The following is a 21,091-nucleotide window of genomic DNA, read 5'->3' as shown; positions in this document are numbered from 1 at the left end:
AGCAGCACACTATGTTTAATTCACCTATTCATGACGGGTGCCCCACTTTTGTAACAACATATAGTAGACAATCAAAGTCTATTCGTGATATAATCAACAAACATTGGGCAACAATAAGCCTAGATAAAGACATTTCAGATGTTACTAAAAAAAGACCAAGATTCAGTTATCGTAAAGCAAAAACGTTAGGTACATTTTTATCACCCAGTCTCTTTGACTCCCGCTCCAACTACAAGATTCGAAATATACCCCAAGGGTTCTTTTCATGTGGTCATTGTTCTATGTGCTGCTATGCTCAACCCACTAAAACTATTATGTGTGATGTTAATAAGAAGAAGAGTAAGATCACGAGCTTTATTAACTGCAATAGTAGTTATGTGATTTATATGCTGTCATGTGGGTGTAAAAAGTCTTATGTGGGTCGAACCATCAGACCTTTAAAGACCAGAATAGCAGAACATGTGAGGCTTATCAAGAAATGTGATAGCGTTCATCCAGTCCCCAGACACTTTAGCCTTTGTCCTAAGGGAGGTATAGCGAACTTTTCATTCTGTGGAATTGAATATGTACCGTGTCACCCGAGAGGAGGTGATAGGGTTAATAGACTAAATAGACAGGAGATGTTTTGGATCCACACCTTAGGCACACTTCATCCCACAGGTATAAATATAGATTGGGAGCTTAAACATTTCCTGACTACGTAGCTTTCTTTCTTCATTTCCTAAGGGTTATACTTACACTTAGTGAATGATGCTTTAATTAATAGTGATGTGAGATAATGTTTAGATAATTCATATCGGTACCCTCAAAACATTATATTTGTTTAGAGATAGTTTCTGCGTCCTGTCCATGGTTCAACCTGTTTTTATAAACGTGATTTAGAGGTTAATTAGTCCATTATGTAATTGGGGTATATGTTACTTTGTATGTTAGTCCTGTGCACTTACAGAATCAAGAGTCTTTTTGACTCCTCTATTTAATGATTATGATATTGGTAGCTTTAATAGCTTTCTAGTTATGTAGTTATAGTTGTATATTTTAGTATTAAGATATTGGTGCCCAGGCAGGATATACATTGTGTCAACTGCCCTTTAAGACCCACATGTCTTCTTGTTTTTAACTCCGTTTGTCATGTATCAGTATGTTTCTATTTTTCAATATGTTGTATCAGCAATAAGTTTACATTGTTGCACTATTTGTATATTGTTAGTATCCTTGCGCCCCCCCTAGGATTGCGGATGTGTCTTAAATCTAAGTGGCACTTAATTCACTGGTGGGAGTGTTTACACGTGACGTTGTTCAGCCAGTGAAGATCATTTACGGTCTATATACAGGGGGGAGTACGGAGTAGAAGACACTCTTTGATAAAGTTCTGTTCCCAGAACGAAACGCGTCAGAGTGTTACTGACATGAGGTTGTACGTTTTGATTTATTAAAGTTTTTTTGTTTTACACGCCTGGTTGGAGAGTTTTTTCAGTGGAGCAGTGACCGCCGTCTGTTCACCATTTGCTTACCTGTAATGTCCACAGTCTATTGGTATTATTTTACCAGCTGTTTTCCTCATCTAAAACTGGTATTGTTTGACCATCCCTGTTGTGATTAATCATCTTAAATTCCTTGGTTTGTGGATTTTGGGACACATATAGAGTGCAAATGTATGGATTCCCTGAATCACCAACACAATCGCAAACACATATGAATGTACTTATTTTACACCAGAATATAGAATTCATTGGAACTTCAAAAACCTGAACAAGCTCATGGATATGAGACATGGCTTAATCCCCCCCTTCTCCCCCCTGATCTGACCCATAAGAGCTTCTAAACATGTGTACCTATTTGTCACTGATAAAACACACATTGAAAAGAATGCTTGAAACTACAGCCATGGTAAAAGTTATTTCGAATGTATTGACTGCCCCACCTGTTAAGTTCCTGTCACAAATAATGAGTAAATACAGTTAATTTTCATTCTACTCACCAGAGATTCTAAATATAATGGACCACAGGTCATTTTTTCTCTCTCAGTTACAATGTTAAGAGAAGGCATGGACAGAGTAATCTGCGAGCTTTATTTGGAAAGCTCTGTCATGCAGTTAGGTCTTTTAAGGTGAATCTACTAAGCATCTGATTTTGGCCAATTCTAGGGAAACATAAACAGCATAATAGATTGCATAGTAACGACTTCAGGACATGGCATTGGACTATTTGATGACAGAAGAGGTGAACAGTGAGGAATAGAATGTGAATATGAGAGACAGGAATAGATGGGGTAAAGTTTCTGCTTGATGTTTTCAGTTCTAAACTACCAGGTCACATGCATGTGGGAAAGTGAACAATATATTAAGATTAACTCCTATCCACTATAGTTCAATGCACCCACATCCTGAGCATAACACATGCAGCATTTCAGCATGTGCAAGGCATTATTTTCACATGCAAACAGAGAAACATACATGTTGTTAAACAACATGTTGTCAAATACTATTTTAATATAATTCAACACATCTCTTAACATAGACCCATATGATCTGTTATATTTTTGCTGAGATGTAAAGTATGATGTATCTGTTCTAAATATAGTAACTGCAGAGTGCTCTCTTTGGCTCTTTGCTTATGAGTGCAAACTTTCCAGCCTAACTCCAACTTGAAGAAGCATTTTCTACAGATCATTGCGATGTATGTACAGTAGAGGCAACGTTTATTATAACATTTGCCGTAAACTAGCCGGGTTACATTCTGGGTATGTGCTGGGTATGTGCTGGGTATGTTCTGGGCTAGTTTGAGGCACGTTTAAGGCATTTCTGCATTGACTAACGACCCATAGGATTAACACAGCAGGGATCCCTGGCATTCCAATTCAGTTTGAATGGGACTGCCAGGGACCCCCGCTGTTAATCTGATAGGCCATTAATCAATGCAGAAATGCTGGGGCTAGTTTAAGGAAAGTTTAAGGCATGTATTCAGAATGTACCTGGGTGTTTCCTGGTTTTTTTGGGGAATTGCCACTGGTTTTTGTTAGAATAAGAGTTGCCTCTACTGTATGTATGTATGTGTAACGGATTTTCTGGCCTAGCCTGACCCACCCAATCTCACATTTATCCCTGTGGTCTAACCAGTCCCCATTACAGTGTAGTGTCTGGTGGTGCACCTGTTGGCAACAGGACTCCTGAGTCTCCCGCATGATGTTGTGTGGGGATTGCCAACCCAGACAGGCAGCTGAGGTAGTGTGCTTGAGTCCTACCTATATCCAGTGCAGCGCCTCCACCTCATCAGGATCCCAGCGTCCGCTTGTGGATGGTCCTGGTGAGGAACTCCTCTGTGGTGCCATCCTCTGTGTAATCACTCCACACTTACACACGAGGGTATATTTGAACAGTCATCTTTATTGATGTACGGTGGGCCAGCTGCCCGTCACAATGGATATCCTTAGCCTTCCATTGTTCACCGTACTTCCCTTTAAAAGGTATATCTTCCCTTAATTGGTGGATTCCCTATCCCCGTAGGGATATCTTCCCTGTGACCAGGTCCCTGGTCACAGTTCCATACACTGTCCTTCCAACAGCTTCTCAACTCCTCCTCTATAACTCAGCAACTCCTAATTTTTGCACAGTGCTGTGCCTTATGTATCCTTTGGGGGCTGGCACAACTCTGACATCACTAACCATGGATTCAGAGCATGTGACCACTCCCATCCAGACACAGGGCACCTCACCAGGGTGTGAGGGCAAACCTCCATAATTACTGCTGGCATGCCCACAACTTACCAGGCCTTACTGACAGCAGGAGAGATGACTGTTAGCCATTTTACAGCATGGCTACATATGTATCTATGTATGTATGTATGTATGTATGTAGTTAAGTTACGGTGGGTAAAAAAAAAGTGACAAAAAACGTCCACAGTAAAGCATATAGCAAATGGAAATATTACTGTATGTTCATTTGCATATCTTAGAAAGGTCTGTAACCCTGCCTTTCACCATTATCACCCAACACACAGTGCTTCGACTATAACAAGGGATTCTGGGAAATTACATGCAAATGAGCACACAGTGCCACCTTTTGCTTCAAAACCATATAACATGGTCCCCTGTAAGCTTTTGCTTGCTGCATTTCACAGCTTTGAGCATAGTCTGGGTTAAGATGCATAGCCAGTAAACACACCAACAGATAGCCGTTTCAACCTTAATGGGTTTCATCAGTCTGGGGTTGGTTATACTGGCTTTGGAAAATGAAGCTTAGGATAAGTTTCACCACACTTAGTTAAGTTATGGTGGGTAAAAAAAGTGACAAAAACCCTCCACAGTAAAGCATATAGCAAATGGAAATGCATTATATCCTCTATATCAGGGTTGAGCAAACTTTTTATGCCGAGCCCCCCTTTTCATCCATGAAATTTCTCGGGCCCCCCCTGCCTGATGTAATCAAAATCACATGACGTTAGCACACGTGAGCTGGATCAGCCAATTAGGACGAACCAGCTTTGTGACGTGTCCGCCACGTGTCTACAATCTCCTGCAGCCAAGGTCACAAATCGCTTGGGCTGCAGGCGTTTTTTCTGGTGCACAAAGACAATCCATTTGAGGGGGCAATCATCCACCTCTTTGCTACATCCCTTCCCTCTCCCATCCCCCTTTTTTTCCCCTCCCTTTTTTCCTTCTCCCATTTGCTTTCCCCAGTGTCATCCACTCCTACCTACCAGTTTCATGTATTATTTATTTATTCCTGTTTTAAATGTTGCCCAAGGATCAGAGACCCCCCATAACCAAACTCAAGGGGGTACTTATGAATCTCCCCTGCTGATCAATAGTCCCCCTGACCCAAAGAATAACCCTCAGCCCCCAAAACTAATTCTCCAAAGCCCCTCAATTCTGCCATCTCTGCCTGACCTTCATCCCTCCGTTTAGCTATCTTTCTCTCCCCCTCCCCAATATGTCTTCCACCTCTCCATGTCTCTCTTTCTCTCCCCCTCCCCCCCAATATGTCTCCCACCTCTCCATGTCTCTCTTTCTCTCCCCCTCCCCCAATATGTCTCCCACCTCTCTATGTCTCTCTCTCCCCTCCCCCCAATATGTCTCACACCTCTCCATGTCTCTCTCTCCCCCTCCCCCCAATGTCTCCCACCTCTCCATGTCTCTCTTTCACTCCCTCCCCCAATATGTCTCCCACCTCTCCATGTGTCTCTTTCTCTCCCCTCCCCCAATGTCTCCCACCTCTCCATGTCTCTCTTTCTCTCCTCCTCCCCCCCAATATGTCTCCCACCTCTCCATGTCTCTCTTTCTCTCCCCCTCCCCCAATATGTCTCCCACCTCTCTATGTCTCTCTCTCCCCTCCCCCCAATATGTCTCCCACCTCTCCATGTCTCTCTCTCCCCCTCCCCCCAATGTCTCCCACCTCTCCATGTCTCTCTTTCACTCCCTCCCCCTATATGTCTCCCACCTCCCCATGTGTCTCTTTCTCTCCCCCTCCCCCAATGTCTCCCACCTCTCCATGTCTCTCTCTCCACCTACCCCAATATGTCTCCCACCTCTCCATGTGTCTCTTTCTCTCCCCCTCCCCCCAATATGTCTCCCACCTCTCCATGTCTCTCTTTCTCTCCCCCTCCCCCTCCCCCCCACCACACACACACACACACTTCCTTTCTCTGTGCGGCTGAAAACTGGGACAGGAGGAGGAGAGGCTGTCTGTGTGCAGGGAAGGCCCCGCCCCCGCTGTAGGCAGACATCACAGAAGCAGGCTCAGCACGGAGCTTGTGAGATGCTTGGCTGCCCGTGCACAGCTCTACCCGCCCCCAGGCTTCCCCACACGCAGCCTGCGCCCCCCCTAAATAATCTTGCACCCCCCCGTTTGCACCCCGCTGCTCTATATATCCTCTTTCCCTTCTGAGACAGCATCACCTTTTTTAGCCCTGCCCTCTCTAGCAGTGAACCAATTTAATCTAGTGCCTGCCTGGTCACGTGATCTTCCTCAGAACTTTGGGTGTCAGTGCAGCAGAATAGGACCCAAGATGCATTTAGTGAACCCTGAATCAAATCTTCTGCAATCTATTACAGGAGAATGGATGGAAGCCATACTTAAACCTTTGAGTAGATTGACAAGTTTGTCTAAGTTTCATCCGTGAATTTGTGCACAAACTTTCCTATTTCTTTGCAAATCCGTGAAAGTTTGTGCCAACATTTTGTTACAAAAAGTTTGTTAGAAAACAAATTACATTTCGCCACTAGAGTTTACTCCGATGAATGTAGCTTTCTATGTTCTAATCCTACACATTTAACACCATGAAGCAATTGTGAGTGACAATGGTCACATCATTATAGTCCCATTCTTGTAAATACACTAATAGGACCTTGACAGCACCATGAATATATAGAGTTCCAGACAAAATTGTACTCAAGTAAAAAGTATGTAGTTACTGTATAGGCAGCACTTCCTATGTAATTAATGAAATTCATATGGTAAGAATAGGAGCACCAGAACAATAGAGGGACCCCTAGCCCCCCCAAACACTAACAATAAAATACAACTGGTGTTCCCAGCACTCACAATGAACACACTAAAACGTGGTTTGCATAAACAATAATCAAATATATATTGCACAGCAAAATAACACACTGCAACAAAAGGCGAACAGAGAATACAGGCTAAACAAATGGTACAACAAAAGCTTGTGGGGGAGGAGAATATAACTGAGTTATGAGGAAGTGTAAACAACCCTTAATGGAAAGAGTTTGAGAGAAGATGTGGGGGGCAATGTTTCGGGGTCAACAGCCCCTTCTACTGGCCCATTCCCAGAGTCCCCAGCAAAGCAAAGGGACTAAGCTACTTCCCTACCTCCTTCACCTCCAAATCCTCATGAAATCACACACCAAAATATTACCGGTCAATGTACAGGTTCTCATATATAAGTGAATGCGTCACTTCAGGTACACACACAAAGTGGGTGAAAAAGTCCTGTGGATAAAAGGTGGGAACAACCCCCTATAGCAACATGCAATACAACTATAACAAAAAGAAAAAAACACAGCACAATATGTTTGTATTGGTAAAACTACTCATACTCCTAAGTGCTGCACCTACAGTCAAGGGAATTAACCATAATATAGTATAGTCTAAAGATGCAATAAAGAATACTGAGTAGTAAAGCTACAAACAGTAGTGTACTTATAATCACTGTGAAAGCAACTGATGATAATCTGACTATATTGCAAGACTCATGCAGGCTGTAAGCAAACCTCTAAAACAAAGGCATCTACAGAGGGACAAACCTCCTATCCACAACTGGATCTTTGACTGGCAAAGACCTCAGTTATAGAACGAAGCTAGGTTAGCAACACTGTACTATTATCTGTAGCAGTCTCTGGCTATATGTTGTGGTTCAAGCAGGCTGAAGAAAATGAATATATCATGGAATCATCTTCCTATCTAGAACAGGGTATAATTGTAAACATAGTTATAAGTCCAGACAACCAACTACACCAGGTTAAATAAGCTATAATGTGCTATAGAGGTCCTGCAGTGAACTCAAGGAGTAGGAGGCAATACGTGACACGATTTAGCTGACAGTCAGGCAGCTCTCTAGACATAAGTGTACCCACTCAGTGAGCCAATCCAAATTCCATAAGCAACCACCATGACCTGTCATTTACAATTGAATATTGTTGCTGTTGTTCGTACCTTTAAAGTACTCTACCACACCCTGCTGCTTGCCATTGAGTATTAGCACTTCCTTTACCTCCATGAGAGGACACAACTACACCCTGTTACAAAGCACAATCAATCTACCAAGTGTAAGTGGGGGAGAGCCTCCTTTTTTAAAATCTTAGCTAACTTTACCTTTTGAGCACCAGAGGGGCAGTGGCACCACAGTGCTCCAGCACATCGGGATCACATAACTGATGACACAAACCGAAGTATAGTCTTCCTCTGACGACCAGATCATAACAGGAGATCAGAACAAGGTCTCACTAGAAAATGAGCTGAAAACCTGTACTGTAGCCACTACATTTAGGGGGCCCCTGGAGTGGCAGGCCCCATGTTTTTGTGGCTATGTCATGTCTCAATCCCACCTATATTATTACTATTTTTTTGTGATTCTTTTACATAAGTGGAACCAGAGAGTCCCGTGGAGCTGAACGGTGCTATTTTAAGCTGCAGGGATCTGCCGGTTTCAGGCATGTTTACTGGTGTACTCACTGGGGCAGGTGCTCCGTCCTGGGGAAACAATAGCGCTGCAAAATCTTTAACGATCCGCAGGCCAATAGGAAGCTGCAACATCATCTGTTGTAGCTTCCTATTGTTTGAGAGCGGAGATCATGTTGTGTTTTCCAGGAATTGCCCGAGCACAGAAAACTATACTTATCTTCGGTACCGGAAGTCCCTGGAGCTAAAAAAAAAAAAAAAATAACAGTTTGGCTATGGAGGACCCCCTTGTTTCAATTATGCAAAAATATCATTGCACATTTTGATGGGAGTGTTGCTTTAATAGTAGCACTTCAAAATCCTGGTTAAAAAAAAGTAACCATAATAGAAAGACTATGGTAGAAGCCAGCACACACAAAGGGGGAGATTCACTCATCTCCGATACAGGTTAATCGTGTCGTGATCCAGCGCTAACATCATTAAATAATATTTGCCTGCAGTAATCTTTCCAATTTTAATTATAATTTCTACCAGATATTTCCAGGAAAAGAAAGATCACAAATTTACAGTTTGCAAAGAAATTAACTTCAGAGAGTTTATATAATTATAAACCTGGTAATAGTTACAACATAACTTAAAACATCTGTTATATTTTCTAGCCTATGCTAAGTTTGGTATGTCGGTAATATTAAATCACATTACAACATATTGTTAACCTTTGTGATTTGTTTTTCTTAATTACAATCTCTTGTCAACATTTGTAACTATATTCTGTCACTGAGTGACATTTTTGTATTATAAATGATAACCAGTGAAAAACATTGCTGTGCTGTATTGAAAATCACAATTCCTAAGTATCTTAACAATCCTGCTTTCATTTTTGGGACATTTTTCCATGGTTGTTTTTATGAGCAATAGAATGAGGTAGTAATATGAAGTCCTTGGTATAGTGATATACTGCTGGGGTGCGCAAACATCTGGTGCTGAACCCCCCTGCCTGCTCTCTCCCAGTGCTCACAGAACCCCTTACCTGTGTGCCGGCATCAAATGACATGCGGGGTCATAATGATGTAATAGCATGCATGGGGACCTAATGATGTAATGGCATGCAGAGGGATCTTATGATGTAACAGGTACGTGATGGGCACTTGCTTGTTTTCTAGGGGCAGATCGAGCTGACCGCTGTGACAGAGTGGCAAGCTCAATCAAAAAGGAAGTGGAGCTCCCTGCGCTTCCGTTTCCAGCATTCGGTCATGTCGTGATTGTTCTAGGGACAGTGCTACTGGACTCCGTGCACTGTAAAGGTTAGAGTATCATTGCAGCTTTCTCTCTCACCATGTAATTTTACATGGACTGCAGGGGAAGTTCTCTGTTAAACTGCCAATCGGATATTTTCTCAGGGTCTCATATTGGTACATGGGATGATCAGACAGGATTGCTACAACCTAATATTTGACTTTATATCATATCCACACTAAGAACTGGAGTAGCACAGCCCAGGTGGAATGCACCTTACAAATTCACTGACTTTTATATTGTTATCAAAAGACAGCAATGCATAGCAGTGATTAAGGATAAGGAAAGGTGTATGATAAAGTGAGTAGGGTCACAACTCGGCTCCTGATGACCCGGAGATTTACATGAGAACTGTACAAGCTTGGAGGAATCCTCAATTGGAAATAACCTCTCCAAGTTCCACTCCTACACACAAACACCAAGTCACATTTTTGAGTGAAAATGGTCACATATTTTTATTCACAATTTCTATATATTTATATATATAAATGAAGAGGAGCTTGCTGGCACCACATATATGTAGAGTTCCAGAGCAACTTGTATACCAGTCACCACCTGTACCCATTGGGTGGGCCAATCCAAATTCCATAACTAACCACCATGCCTTACCATTCACCACTGAGTATTAGCACTTCCCTTACATCTATGAGAGCACAGCACTAAACTCTGCCACCAAGCATGAACTGTATCACTGGCTTCCCCATCATGAGAGTCCACAACCATTATTTTTTATTATTATCATTTATTTGTATGGCACCAACATATTCTGCATCACAGAGTACAATGTGGTAGGGAGGAAAATAACATTGTATGAGAAAAACCCTCATATATGTTAAGAGACACAGACACTTGAAAGGAGGTACCAGCCCCTTGTAGCTTACAATAATTGAGTAATAGCACGGCCTCTTCCCTGTTTCCTATCACGGCAGTAATGCCTCTCACAAACAATCCACCAAATGGAGGCAGAGAGAGACTCCTTTCTGCCCCCAACAAATGAATCATTCCTCAGGCAAGGTTCCTTCCCCCACCAAATAGAATTATGTTCCCTACCATCTCATAGCTAAAGATGATCATACTCCAACGTAATTGCTTTACTGCACTTGATTGCCCTTATAACTTCATAAGAACTTGTCTCTTAGAGTATAATCATGCCAAGATTTAATAGAGGCCATCAGATAATCTGAAGTGCTTCATTAGCTTTAACAATCACATACTTGTACTACATCTTCTAAGGTATTGCTCATTTGTTTCAATAAGCGCTCACACTACGGTAAGCTCCATTCAAAAAACATGTATCTATAATTGAACAGCAAAATTGTTTATAATGGGCTGCTGAGCCATCCTCTAACTAACTACTGATTGGTTTGGTTAGTTGGACAATTTTATTATCCAATCTCCAAACTTGCAATAAAACAATTGGATCCACCTAAACCTACCCAGTTCTTTGACTTTCTGATCTAGGCGAAACTTGCTGTACCTAAATAGTGCAAGGAACTGCATGCAACGTAGCAGAATTATTTATTTGGGGACTTCCCACTTTGAAATTTCCAGGCAGAACTTAGAAACAGTTGATACCAGATAGCAGATATAGTAAATGACTAAGTATAATAATGTATTTCAAAACCACAATCCTAACCATACAAATTGGTTTTGTTATACTCCCACGACTGTAAAAGCCTGTCACCACAATGGCTAATACCCTACCAGACTCCTGTACGTAATATGCTTTAATTAATGCCAGATGTGCATTATGAATATAATGTGGATATGTACTTCAGACCATATTCCATTCAGGGTCAACCTTAACATGTACCAAAACAACATCCAACGCCATGCTTACAAGCCCAATCATTTACAGGATGGAGCCACTGGGAAAACTATTATCCCTACAATATACTTAATTCTAAAAACTAATATGAAACAGAAAGTAAATGTCCCTTTATCATGAGAGCTTTCCCTCGCTAAGTCGCTTATTGCAGTGCATTGAAAATTATAACACTTACCAGGTGCATCGCAGTGGTTTGCACAGTAATATTATTACTACTGTACACTTATTTGCAAGAACCCTATAACAACCGTCATCATTTAACAGACACATTTACTGTATCTAGGATTCCCATTGGTTGGAAAGGCAATATATGTAGCCAACATCGCCCCCTAACTATAGGATACATTTCACTCTAGCATTCTGATCTCCCTAACATTACCTCTACCAGCTGTATAACGTATAAACGCAACTTCTTTTTACAAATACTTTCACACAGTTCCTGCCAACTACCAACTATCCAAGCAGACCCTAATAATTAGTGCCCCATCTGGCTTGCTATGTTATGTTAAGGCAGCAGTCTGCGCTGATCTCCATTGTTACTTGCATCTTATTAGTTGTTTACTTTTGCCTTTGCTAACTGTTTTCTTTTATGTAATGCTCTGAACAAGGGGATATAAGTGTTTGAAATATTAGGTATCCGGAAGGTTAAATTGGACCTTTCCTGAAAGCCCAGGTGCCGTGTAAAGGTTGCCATGGTAACCTCAGAAACTAGAGATTACGAAAATCCAGATTTTTAACACTTACAAAAAAAATGTAGACGAAAGAGCATACAATAAGCGCTAGCACTTGCCAATACGTTTTGTGTATAACACAAAACTGATAAAAAATAATGTGCAAACAGTAATGATAAATGGACAAATGTCCGAAGACATTTCTCTACTAGAAACAAAGTCCTGCAGTCTAAAAAAAACCTGGGTTCTCTCAGAAACCCAATTCAGAACATAGTTTGGCGTAGATTCTCTTGTGCACAGGATGATGTTCCAGGAAGATGTGTGGAAACAAGAAAAAAAGAACATATAGTGTACTATGCTCAAATAAGGCACAACTTGCTGGTACTCCTATAGAGTTCCAGCTCACACATTAGATGTCTTCAGTGTTATCCATGGGCTGCTGTTAATGCAGATTTGGGTGTTGACTCAACCAGGTCCTCATGGAGCAACTTCCCCCAAAAAGCCACTAACAGTGGAACATCATCTCCATGTATTTCAAAAGACATTCTAAATGTGATTATCCATCTTTATTCACATCCACATCTCACTGGAGAACAACCAGACTGTGTTATGTCCTTTCTTTCTCTCTTTTGTATCCATTTCTAAGATGCAGATCCTGATATACTGGAACTGAGGACCCGGTTGAGTCAACACACCAATCCGCATTAACAGCAGCCCATGCATAAAACTCAAGACATCTAAAATGTGAGTTTACACTCTGTAGGAGTACCAGCAAATAATGCCTTATTTGAACATACTACACTATATATTCTTTTTTTCTTGTTTCCACATGTCTTCTTGGAACATCATCCTGTGCTCAAGAAAACCTACACAAAACTAAAGAAAAAACCAGGGCATGCTCAGGGAGCAAGATACTAACATTAGTATGAGTTAGACTCAGAAAAGTTTCTGGTTGGGATTGCTGTTATAACAGACCCTATATTCAGACTATATGGTTGTAACCTACAGTAAGACTTTACCCAACCCAATCTCAGGAGAAGATTGCTATCCCATACACTACCTGCTATACTGAGCAGTGCTTGTTCTCCTGATATCTTGGCTAATTGTTATATTCTTTATTGGATCCTTCCAATCTTGCAGTAAAGCATTGCCATCATTGCCATGCAATATAACCTCCAACACAAACGTTTCTGTTTACGTTTACCACCTGTAACTCACCACCCGCTGATTCAGTTTGCTCAACAAAGGATCTTGAACAACCATGAATCTGTCTAAACTTGTACTGCAGAAAGAAGAACTGGGTTGTGCCCTAGCACTCCTTCACCTTAGATAAAATCAGATTCAAATAAGAACAAAAAAAAACATACAAATGATACTACTAATAAAAAGTCTGAAATAATGGACTGACAGTTAGCGATTGTACCCCTGGAAGCCTTCACATAATTACTGCACTGGAGCCTGGGTGAAGGTAGCCTGTTCCTCAGGTATTTTTTTTTTGTGACCTTGGTCACCCTGCTACATACCCACATCCAATCCTGAAGCATGGTCTACCCTCTGTAAACTCTCTTTGGTTCCTTCCTGAGTGTCTAGTGCCATCATACCCCGATAAGCCCTTGGGCTTTGATTCAAGCATGAAAACCCCATGTCTAGCTTCCATGTTCACCACCCTGAATGCTTTTTAAACTCTATGGGGGGAAATGCATCTCAGTATGCAAACTCCTACCCAACGTAGCGTGAGCGCTGAGAGAAACCCGATGAACTCTCCAACTTGGATTGTATTCCTAGACCCCTACTGCTTTACCTAGTCAGTAGAAGCACCGAAAAAAAATCCTCACCTATGAATGGCTTTATCCCCACCTGGAGCAGCCACCCTATCACTATTCTATAACACGTCTGTGCACCTCTTCCATCTAGAGCTTTAAGGAAAAAAAATTCCTTAGGGCTGAATTACCCAGTAGAAATGTCTACTAGGTAATGTCTACATGGCATATATAAGCTTATATTTTGCATATGCTATACAATTGAGTGTTAACATAATGTTAGTGTCAATCTGCTACTTAAGCACTGTTTTCAGTTACATTTTATTCTATGGGTAATGCTGCATCTTCAACTACAGCCTGGGCCACATTATTTTATCAGTCAGATTGATACATCTGTTTCTAATCTGCAACCATACAGCAATAATAAACGCCTATATACTGTATACATACATATGCATACCTACTGTAGATCCTTAATTTGAAACAATTACATTTAATCTGATGATATATAGATCTGGCATATACCTTCCTTAGCATATGGCGTAATTCTAATTAGATTGCTTAGCCTAGATATCTACAAGTCATTTGCCTCTTTCCTTACACATCCAATATTTATTAGTGAGGGAAGTGCAAAGGCACCTTTAATATACAGGGACCGCAGCAAGGCAGACTGTAGCATGCTCTGAAATCAGCCTGCTTCTGACATTGCCAGTTTTTCCGCAATCAAGCTTAAATTGATTCCCGATCGGATAGGTGTGCTTTGCTATACTGTAATCCCTTCTTGCATGTCCAAGGGCTTTTTAAATAGAGGTGTTTTCACTCCGGCTTTGCCAATTCGATCGGTTTGCCCAAAAAGCCTCCAACTCGCACTTATTTTTACAACTGGAATTCTCATACTGTAGCTCCGTTATCAAAACCACTTCTAATAACACAAATTTTTTTCTCTCGCTTCTCTCAAGGTGGCAAGATTGGTATTGAGAGTTCCACCCAGAGCCTGAAATATCAGTTTTGCTGAGAGAGAGCAAAACCCATACTGTATGTCAGGTTGGGGATGGAGTTAGCACCACCTTCAGGTAATTCTGCTTCAGAAGCAAGTACAATCTGGGCGCTTTGGCTTTTAAAGCAGCATGTGAAATCTTAATATTTTTCTTTTTTTTAAAATAAATCAGTTCTGTAGGATTAGATAATAGTGACTGTTTAAAAAAAATGTATTCAATTCTTAATGCCATTTTAATGAGTATTAAAGCATCATTTCCTTTATATAGCAGATTTTAGCCCAACTCCCAAGCATTGCAAACTCTTTGCAACATTTTCCTGTTTGTGATAATTTTTTACCAATGTTCCCAGCAGTTTGAACTGCAAACTGTAACAATAGATAATGTTGCCTTGTAGCTGCTGTGTCTCCAGGACGAAAGGATTCATTGAAACTGAAAGGTGCCATTAAGTTAGGCACACAATCAGGATTTTTACGGATTTATAACAGGAGAACCAATTGATTGCCAGCTTAGTTAAGAATGTAGAATTATACATTGTTTCATGCTTTACAGTACCGGCATCTTTTATTCGAACACTTCCCGCACGGCAGGATGCGTGCGGGAAGCGTGGTGACGCGGCTTGTTGTGGCGCACTGTGACGTCACTGTCACGTGACGCGCCCGGCTTCCTCGGCTGCCCCGGCTTCCCCGGCTTCCCCGACACCCCTGGAGTGTAAATTGAGGTAAGCGGGGGGTGCGGGGAAGCAGAGGGGCAGAGCAGGAGCCGGGTTCGGGGTCGGGAAGGGGGGCAAAAATGCGCCCGAAGTGGGGGGGGGTGCGTGGTGGAACCGCAGCGGCGCGCGGTCTTGACTGGCGCCGCCCGGAGTAGACCCCGGCATGCCGCCGGCATTGCATAGAATAAAAGCTGCCGGTACTGTACATATTAAAGTAAGGAAGAAAAAAACAGTGGGGCTGTAGTAAGACTGCTTTAAACCATGCGGTTTGTCACTTTTTATAGACGCGGTTTAAACCACTGCGATTTGCAATACAGCATATGAATTTTTGGCTAGTTTAAATCCGCTACTTATGACCATATCTAACTGAGCGGTTTGGCAATGACAATCTTGTAGTTACGAGAATATCTCCCAAAGTATTTAGAAAAAACAGATAGGTCTAGCTCAGTTTGTTATATTCCAGTAAGCATAAAACCTTATTTTCTTAGGCGGTGCAAGGAACTTAATACAATATATATACTGGAATATAACCATAATTCTTAATGTGTACTTATGGATGTATTATTGTCAAATAAATAAGTGATCATGAGTGCAGATAAGGAACTCTTTGTTGTCATAGTCTATAATTAGAGCTATAGAGATATAGATAGATAGAGAGATGATATAGAGATACATAGATATATAACGACAAAGATATAGAGATACATAGATAGATAAAGACAAAGATATAGGGATACATAAATAGATAAAGACAAAGATATAGGGATACATAAATAGATAAAGACAAAGATATAGAGATACATAGATAGATAAAGACAATGACAACAAGCTCCTTATCTGCAGTAATGATCACTTATTTATTTGACAATAATATATCCAAAAACACATTAAGAATTATTAGTGTGAATAGTCTACACACATCAATATAAGAGACTCGGTGAGGGTCTGTTATTCATATATCTATATCTATATCTGTTTGAACAGTAAATGAAAGAATAAGTGACCATCTGTTTCTGGACCATTAATAATTCTTAATATCTGCTTATGGCTATATTATTGTCAAATAAATAAGTAATCAGTACTGCTGATTAGGAAAACAACAAGGAGTTCCTTGATACAGACTGCAGAGGTGTTAACTTCTAAGGGTCAAAATATCTGAGATTTTGACTTTTTGGATAAAAAAATGGCATGTTAGTGGAAAAGTTCTAATATTTAAAAATCTAAAATAAATAGCTATGTTGGTCCAGTTGCGATAGTGCAGAGTAAATGAGTACTTTAGTATTAGGTGATACCCTTTTTATTTGGACTGAGTTAATTTTTAACAGTACCAGTAAGACTATTGAAGTTTATGAGACCTCAGATGCTAAAAATCAGGGAGACAGTCTCCTCCACACCAGTGAAACGCACAGAAAATAAGGGAGAGTTCACAAGTATGAGACTAAAAATAGTGCTGTGGATTTCTGTGAGCGACTGTACTGTAGCTTTAGAAATGACTCTGCTGCGCAACTGACCCCTGCAACATTTGACAAGGTGTTGCTGCCACCTGTGGTTTAAATGTTTATATGTAAGAGTCTTTACTGGGCTCCCCCGAAGTAACAAATTAGCAACGGAAAAGAGCTACACACCAACCAGCAGCATACCAAGCTTGCAACATCAGTCTTGGGACGTTCTACTTTGCCAAATGTTTACAGTTAACATGATTACAGATACATTCCAAGTAACAAGAAAGTGAAATACAAACATCTGCAAAGTGTGTGCACACAGAGTGCTTTATCTGCCAAGATCAGAAGGGATCATACGTTATGATTTGGAATTGTATCATGTAAAATAGCGGGTCTGCTAACATTAATTGAGCCTTTTTGATGCCACAGTAATTACCGAGGCATGCACTGCACACCCTTCCAACCCTTTGGGTGCTCTGTAGACGTTGCTACTACGTCACGGGGTCCACCACTCCAGGAGCCTCGTGACGTCGCAGCCACGCCATAAAGTTCCTGCTGGTTTCTTTAAGGGAGTTTGTCTTCTGTGCTGAATGAGATCTAGGAGGAAGTGGAACGGAAGGAGGGACGCCTCCGCTTCTGTTCCGTTATCAGCGACGGAGCGATCACGTGATTGCTGTGTGGTGCTGCGGCCCCTCCGGAACTCAAAGGGTTAAGAGCAGAAAGGTTCAATAGTGAAAAATTGAGGCCACTATTCAATATGTTATTCTCCTCTCGCTCTGGAAGATTTCACCTCCATTTATTTACCTCTTTTCTAAACTCTTCATGAGCATGGTGAAGATAATGTCACAACACATTAAACAGGGGCCCTTATCGTCATGCAATCAGTTACATTGTGTTGCACTGGTATACCCATTTCCAAAAATACATTGTGGGAGATCTATCAACGTAAACAACGTGGAAATACAGTAGTTCATTTCGACGCATTGTTACATTATCTGCTGCATAAAGTGTGAGTGTTTCTTTAACGCAAATTGTAAGCCAAAAAAGTTTACACCACCTCAGACCCAGTAGATTTTTTGATGCAAATACAAGGCGATGCACTGAGACGCAGAGTTTGAAACATCTTATTATATTCTGTGCGTCACGCAACTCCTTTTATTGACCGTCCCCCACATTTGCCAGCTGATGCACACAATGCAAAAGTTGGAGAAAATACCTTGATACATTGACAGAAAATGCAATTTGCTTCAGTTTTGCTCTAAGTTTGCATTGATACAGTATTGCACATCCCTCCGTTGCGTTACAAGCACATTGCAATCTTTATTGAACCGATATTGCACTGCTTCTAAATTGACAGTCACTTCTTCAGCAAGCTGCCAGACTGATTTGTCTTGTGATATTTACACTCCAGTGTCAGAGTTTTACAGTATGATATCAATGCAGTGTGGCATTTCTGATTCTGTGCATTACATACAGAGAAAAAAAGGGTTTTGCGCCTTACCATTCTATTTGTGCGACTTCATGTAACAAAATGCTAAATACAATATGCAATTCACTGATTGCTGTAGGTAATGGTTATATACAGTACATACTGTAGCACTGCAGAGCAGTTCAGTGGATAGTCATCTGCTGTAGTAAACTTAGAATATGTTTTTACTGCCTGATGCACTGGGAGATAATGTTACTTCTCAGAGTTCATAATTGGTAAAGAGTCATGGACCACAATTTCCCACTTCAGACACAAGTGCTTTAACCTTTTAGTACAACTCTTATTCTAGTCTATTCTCCTAGTCCCTAACCCCTTTAGTGTTGAAGGAACAAGCACCCCATTGTGATGCTGCTGTCCACTCTCTGAAAGGGTTAACAGTAACTGAAGGACGTGCCTGTGCATCATTTTTATGATTACCAGTTCAATTCTAGTTTTAGCAATATAACCATTTCAGTCTGGTAGGTTTTTTTCCATCTGGGAATTTTATCTGTGTGCAAAGTTTAATGCTGTACTAAAAGGGTACAGAAGTATGTTCAATGTTCCCATTGTATCTCGATTTGCACTATGAACTATATTCAAGTATGACAAACTGTGTGTTCCTAATCCCCTACACACCCTGATGTCATTGTCCTTTCTGAAAGTGCCAGAAAATGAAACCACATACAGAGATGGAGTTTAATTGCCTATATCTAAGACTACAGTATTGAAGATTTTCCTTCTGACTTACAGGATCAACTCAGAAAATAACCGCAACTGGGAATCTGTCCTACAGTACATATATTTCAAATATAATTCAACTTCAATATCTTTTGTACTCAAGATGTGGAAAAACATCTGTGCCAACCTTTCTAAAAACAAAACGCTTTAGGTCCAAAAATATCATTTTCATTTGACACTACAGCTGTTATAGCAGCAGTGATCTGCCAAAACTGAATTACAGAGAATGATCAGCTTAGAGAGGGAAGGGGGAGTGACCGTGTTCTGCAAACTTTTCTCCTAACTAAAGCAGGCAGATTTTATGTAGTCAGTAACCTTGAAATGTGAATGCAAAGATCCATTATCAAATACATACTGCTATGATAAAAATGCATTCCTCAATTTGCTCATCAACATTGAATATAGTTTCATATCAAACTGTTCAGATAATTTTTTTTGCAGGATTCCTGAAAGCCTGCTTAAAAAAATTACAAAATGCATTAATTTAGCAAAACATAATGTCAGCATTTAAAACATAGCCTTTTGATCAATGCTTATTCAATTGCAATTTTGTTTGCTTAGTTTCCAGAATAACAGCCAAAGTTAAACCTGAAATGACTATGAAAAATAATGCATTAACTTTTCCTTAAAGTATACTAGGTTTCACTGGCATTCTGTAACATTATAATTTCACAGCTGAAACAAGCATATTAAATACATAAAACAGCATCGCTACTTGCCTTTAGGCAATTTCTGTGCATTTCCAAGATGTGCTGCAATAATTCCACAGAAGAGCAGAAAAAAGAGTCTTGATAGCATGGTTGCAAAAAAGCCCCAGCACAATGAGAGATGCTGCTATGTAGCACACACAACAAGGTAGCTGTAGTTTAAAGTTCTGTACTTCCAGTGACAAGGCTGCAACTTTGACATGAGCTAAGTTTAGGTGGGAGGAGACATGACATCACACACTGTCTCTGAAAATGTTGGACTTAATTTGCATAAGTGTGATAATATCGAATTGCTTATGTAATGATGCTCTGGTTACTATTATGCTGTGTTTGTCTGAGGACTTCTGCACAGAAACCTCAGGGCATATTTAAAGTGTACAGTACTTCTATTAAGAACCGAGTGTATATGAGTTGCATCGATTCAATAGAAAAATCTGATGTGTGTGTGTGTGTGTGTGTACATTATGTAACAGGGGTGAGGTAGAATATTTGTGAGTTAGGTGGGTTTGAAGGTGTGCACTTTCTTTCTTCAAGGGTTTGATTATTATGGGAAGGAATTCAATCTGTGTATATAATGATGTGTTTTTAAACGTCACGCAATGTGAACCCGTTCGCTGCCAGAGGTGCTGGAAAGCATGCACTGCAGGTACCTCTGGAAGGCTTCAAACCGCAGCTGTGATTCTAGGCAACTCGTGAAGATATACACACAGCGGTCAGTTTTATTTTCCAACTCCTTTTAAATAAGGTTTCTAAAAAATGATACTTTACCTAAAAAAACAAAAAAAACAAAGCAGAAAATATTTACATTTCAAAACGACTTTCTGTTCCCAATATTGGATCCGCAGCAATATCCACGTGTGTATTGAGGTCGTGGTCATTTCTGTATTTCCGTTACATGCGCCAAATGATCACAAGTCAGAGGTTTGATGAACTGTCCAAGAACACAATCGCAAAACAGAATATTGAACAAACACAGAGAACAAAAAAAACGCATACAAGCTCCAGGCGGTGCGGCTGCGGTGGCACTCAGGCACTGATAAATGCAATAAGTGGAGCTAACACCAGGTAGTGGGGAATATAGGGTTAAGCAGTAATGTGTAAAAACAGATGATTGGGGAGGACAGGAGGGGAACAACACAGGGACAATATAATGTGAAGTGTATTCACGTAGTCCCCATAGCCCCGGCAGAGCCAGGTGTGGAGTAGCCTTACTCACGATAGAACACCGTCCTGAGTCCCTTCTTTCAAGCTGCTTCCCTCACGCTGCCAGAAGCGTCTCCCATGTGACCTCCGGTGGTGTAGCAGGATCCTCGCAGACAAAAGCAAACAAGGTAA

The 21,091-nt window shown here is 40.8% G+C and overlaps 1 protein-coding gene across 45 annotated transcripts in view; it reads right to left on the bottom strand.

Annotated features, from left to right (window-relative positions):
* ABI3BP (ABI family member 3 binding protein) overlaps positions 1-19,950 on the bottom strand; it is a 425,352-nt gene extending 405,402 nt beyond the window's left edge. For all 45 annotated transcript variants that reach the window (XM_075590134.1, XM_075590143.1, XM_075590151.1 and 42 more), the window contains exon 1: positions 19,769-19,950. In XM_075590134.1, the coding sequence (XP_075446249.1) occupies positions 19,769-19,847 (79 nt within the window). In that variant the 5' untranslated portion in view covers positions 19,848-19,950. The remainder of the gene's footprint in view (positions 1-19,768) is intronic.
* Positions 19,951-21,091: the final 1,141 nt, after the last annotated feature.

Source organism: Ascaphus truei, chromosome 3, assembly GCF_040206685.1.
Source record: "Ascaphus truei isolate aAscTru1 chromosome 3, aAscTru1.hap1, whole genome shotgun sequence".
Lineage (NCBI taxonomy): Eukaryota > Metazoa > Chordata > Amphibia > Anura > Ascaphidae > Ascaphus > Ascaphus truei.
Note: the sequence above shows the minus strand (reverse complement) of the source record. Positions and strands in the feature narration are given on the sequence as shown.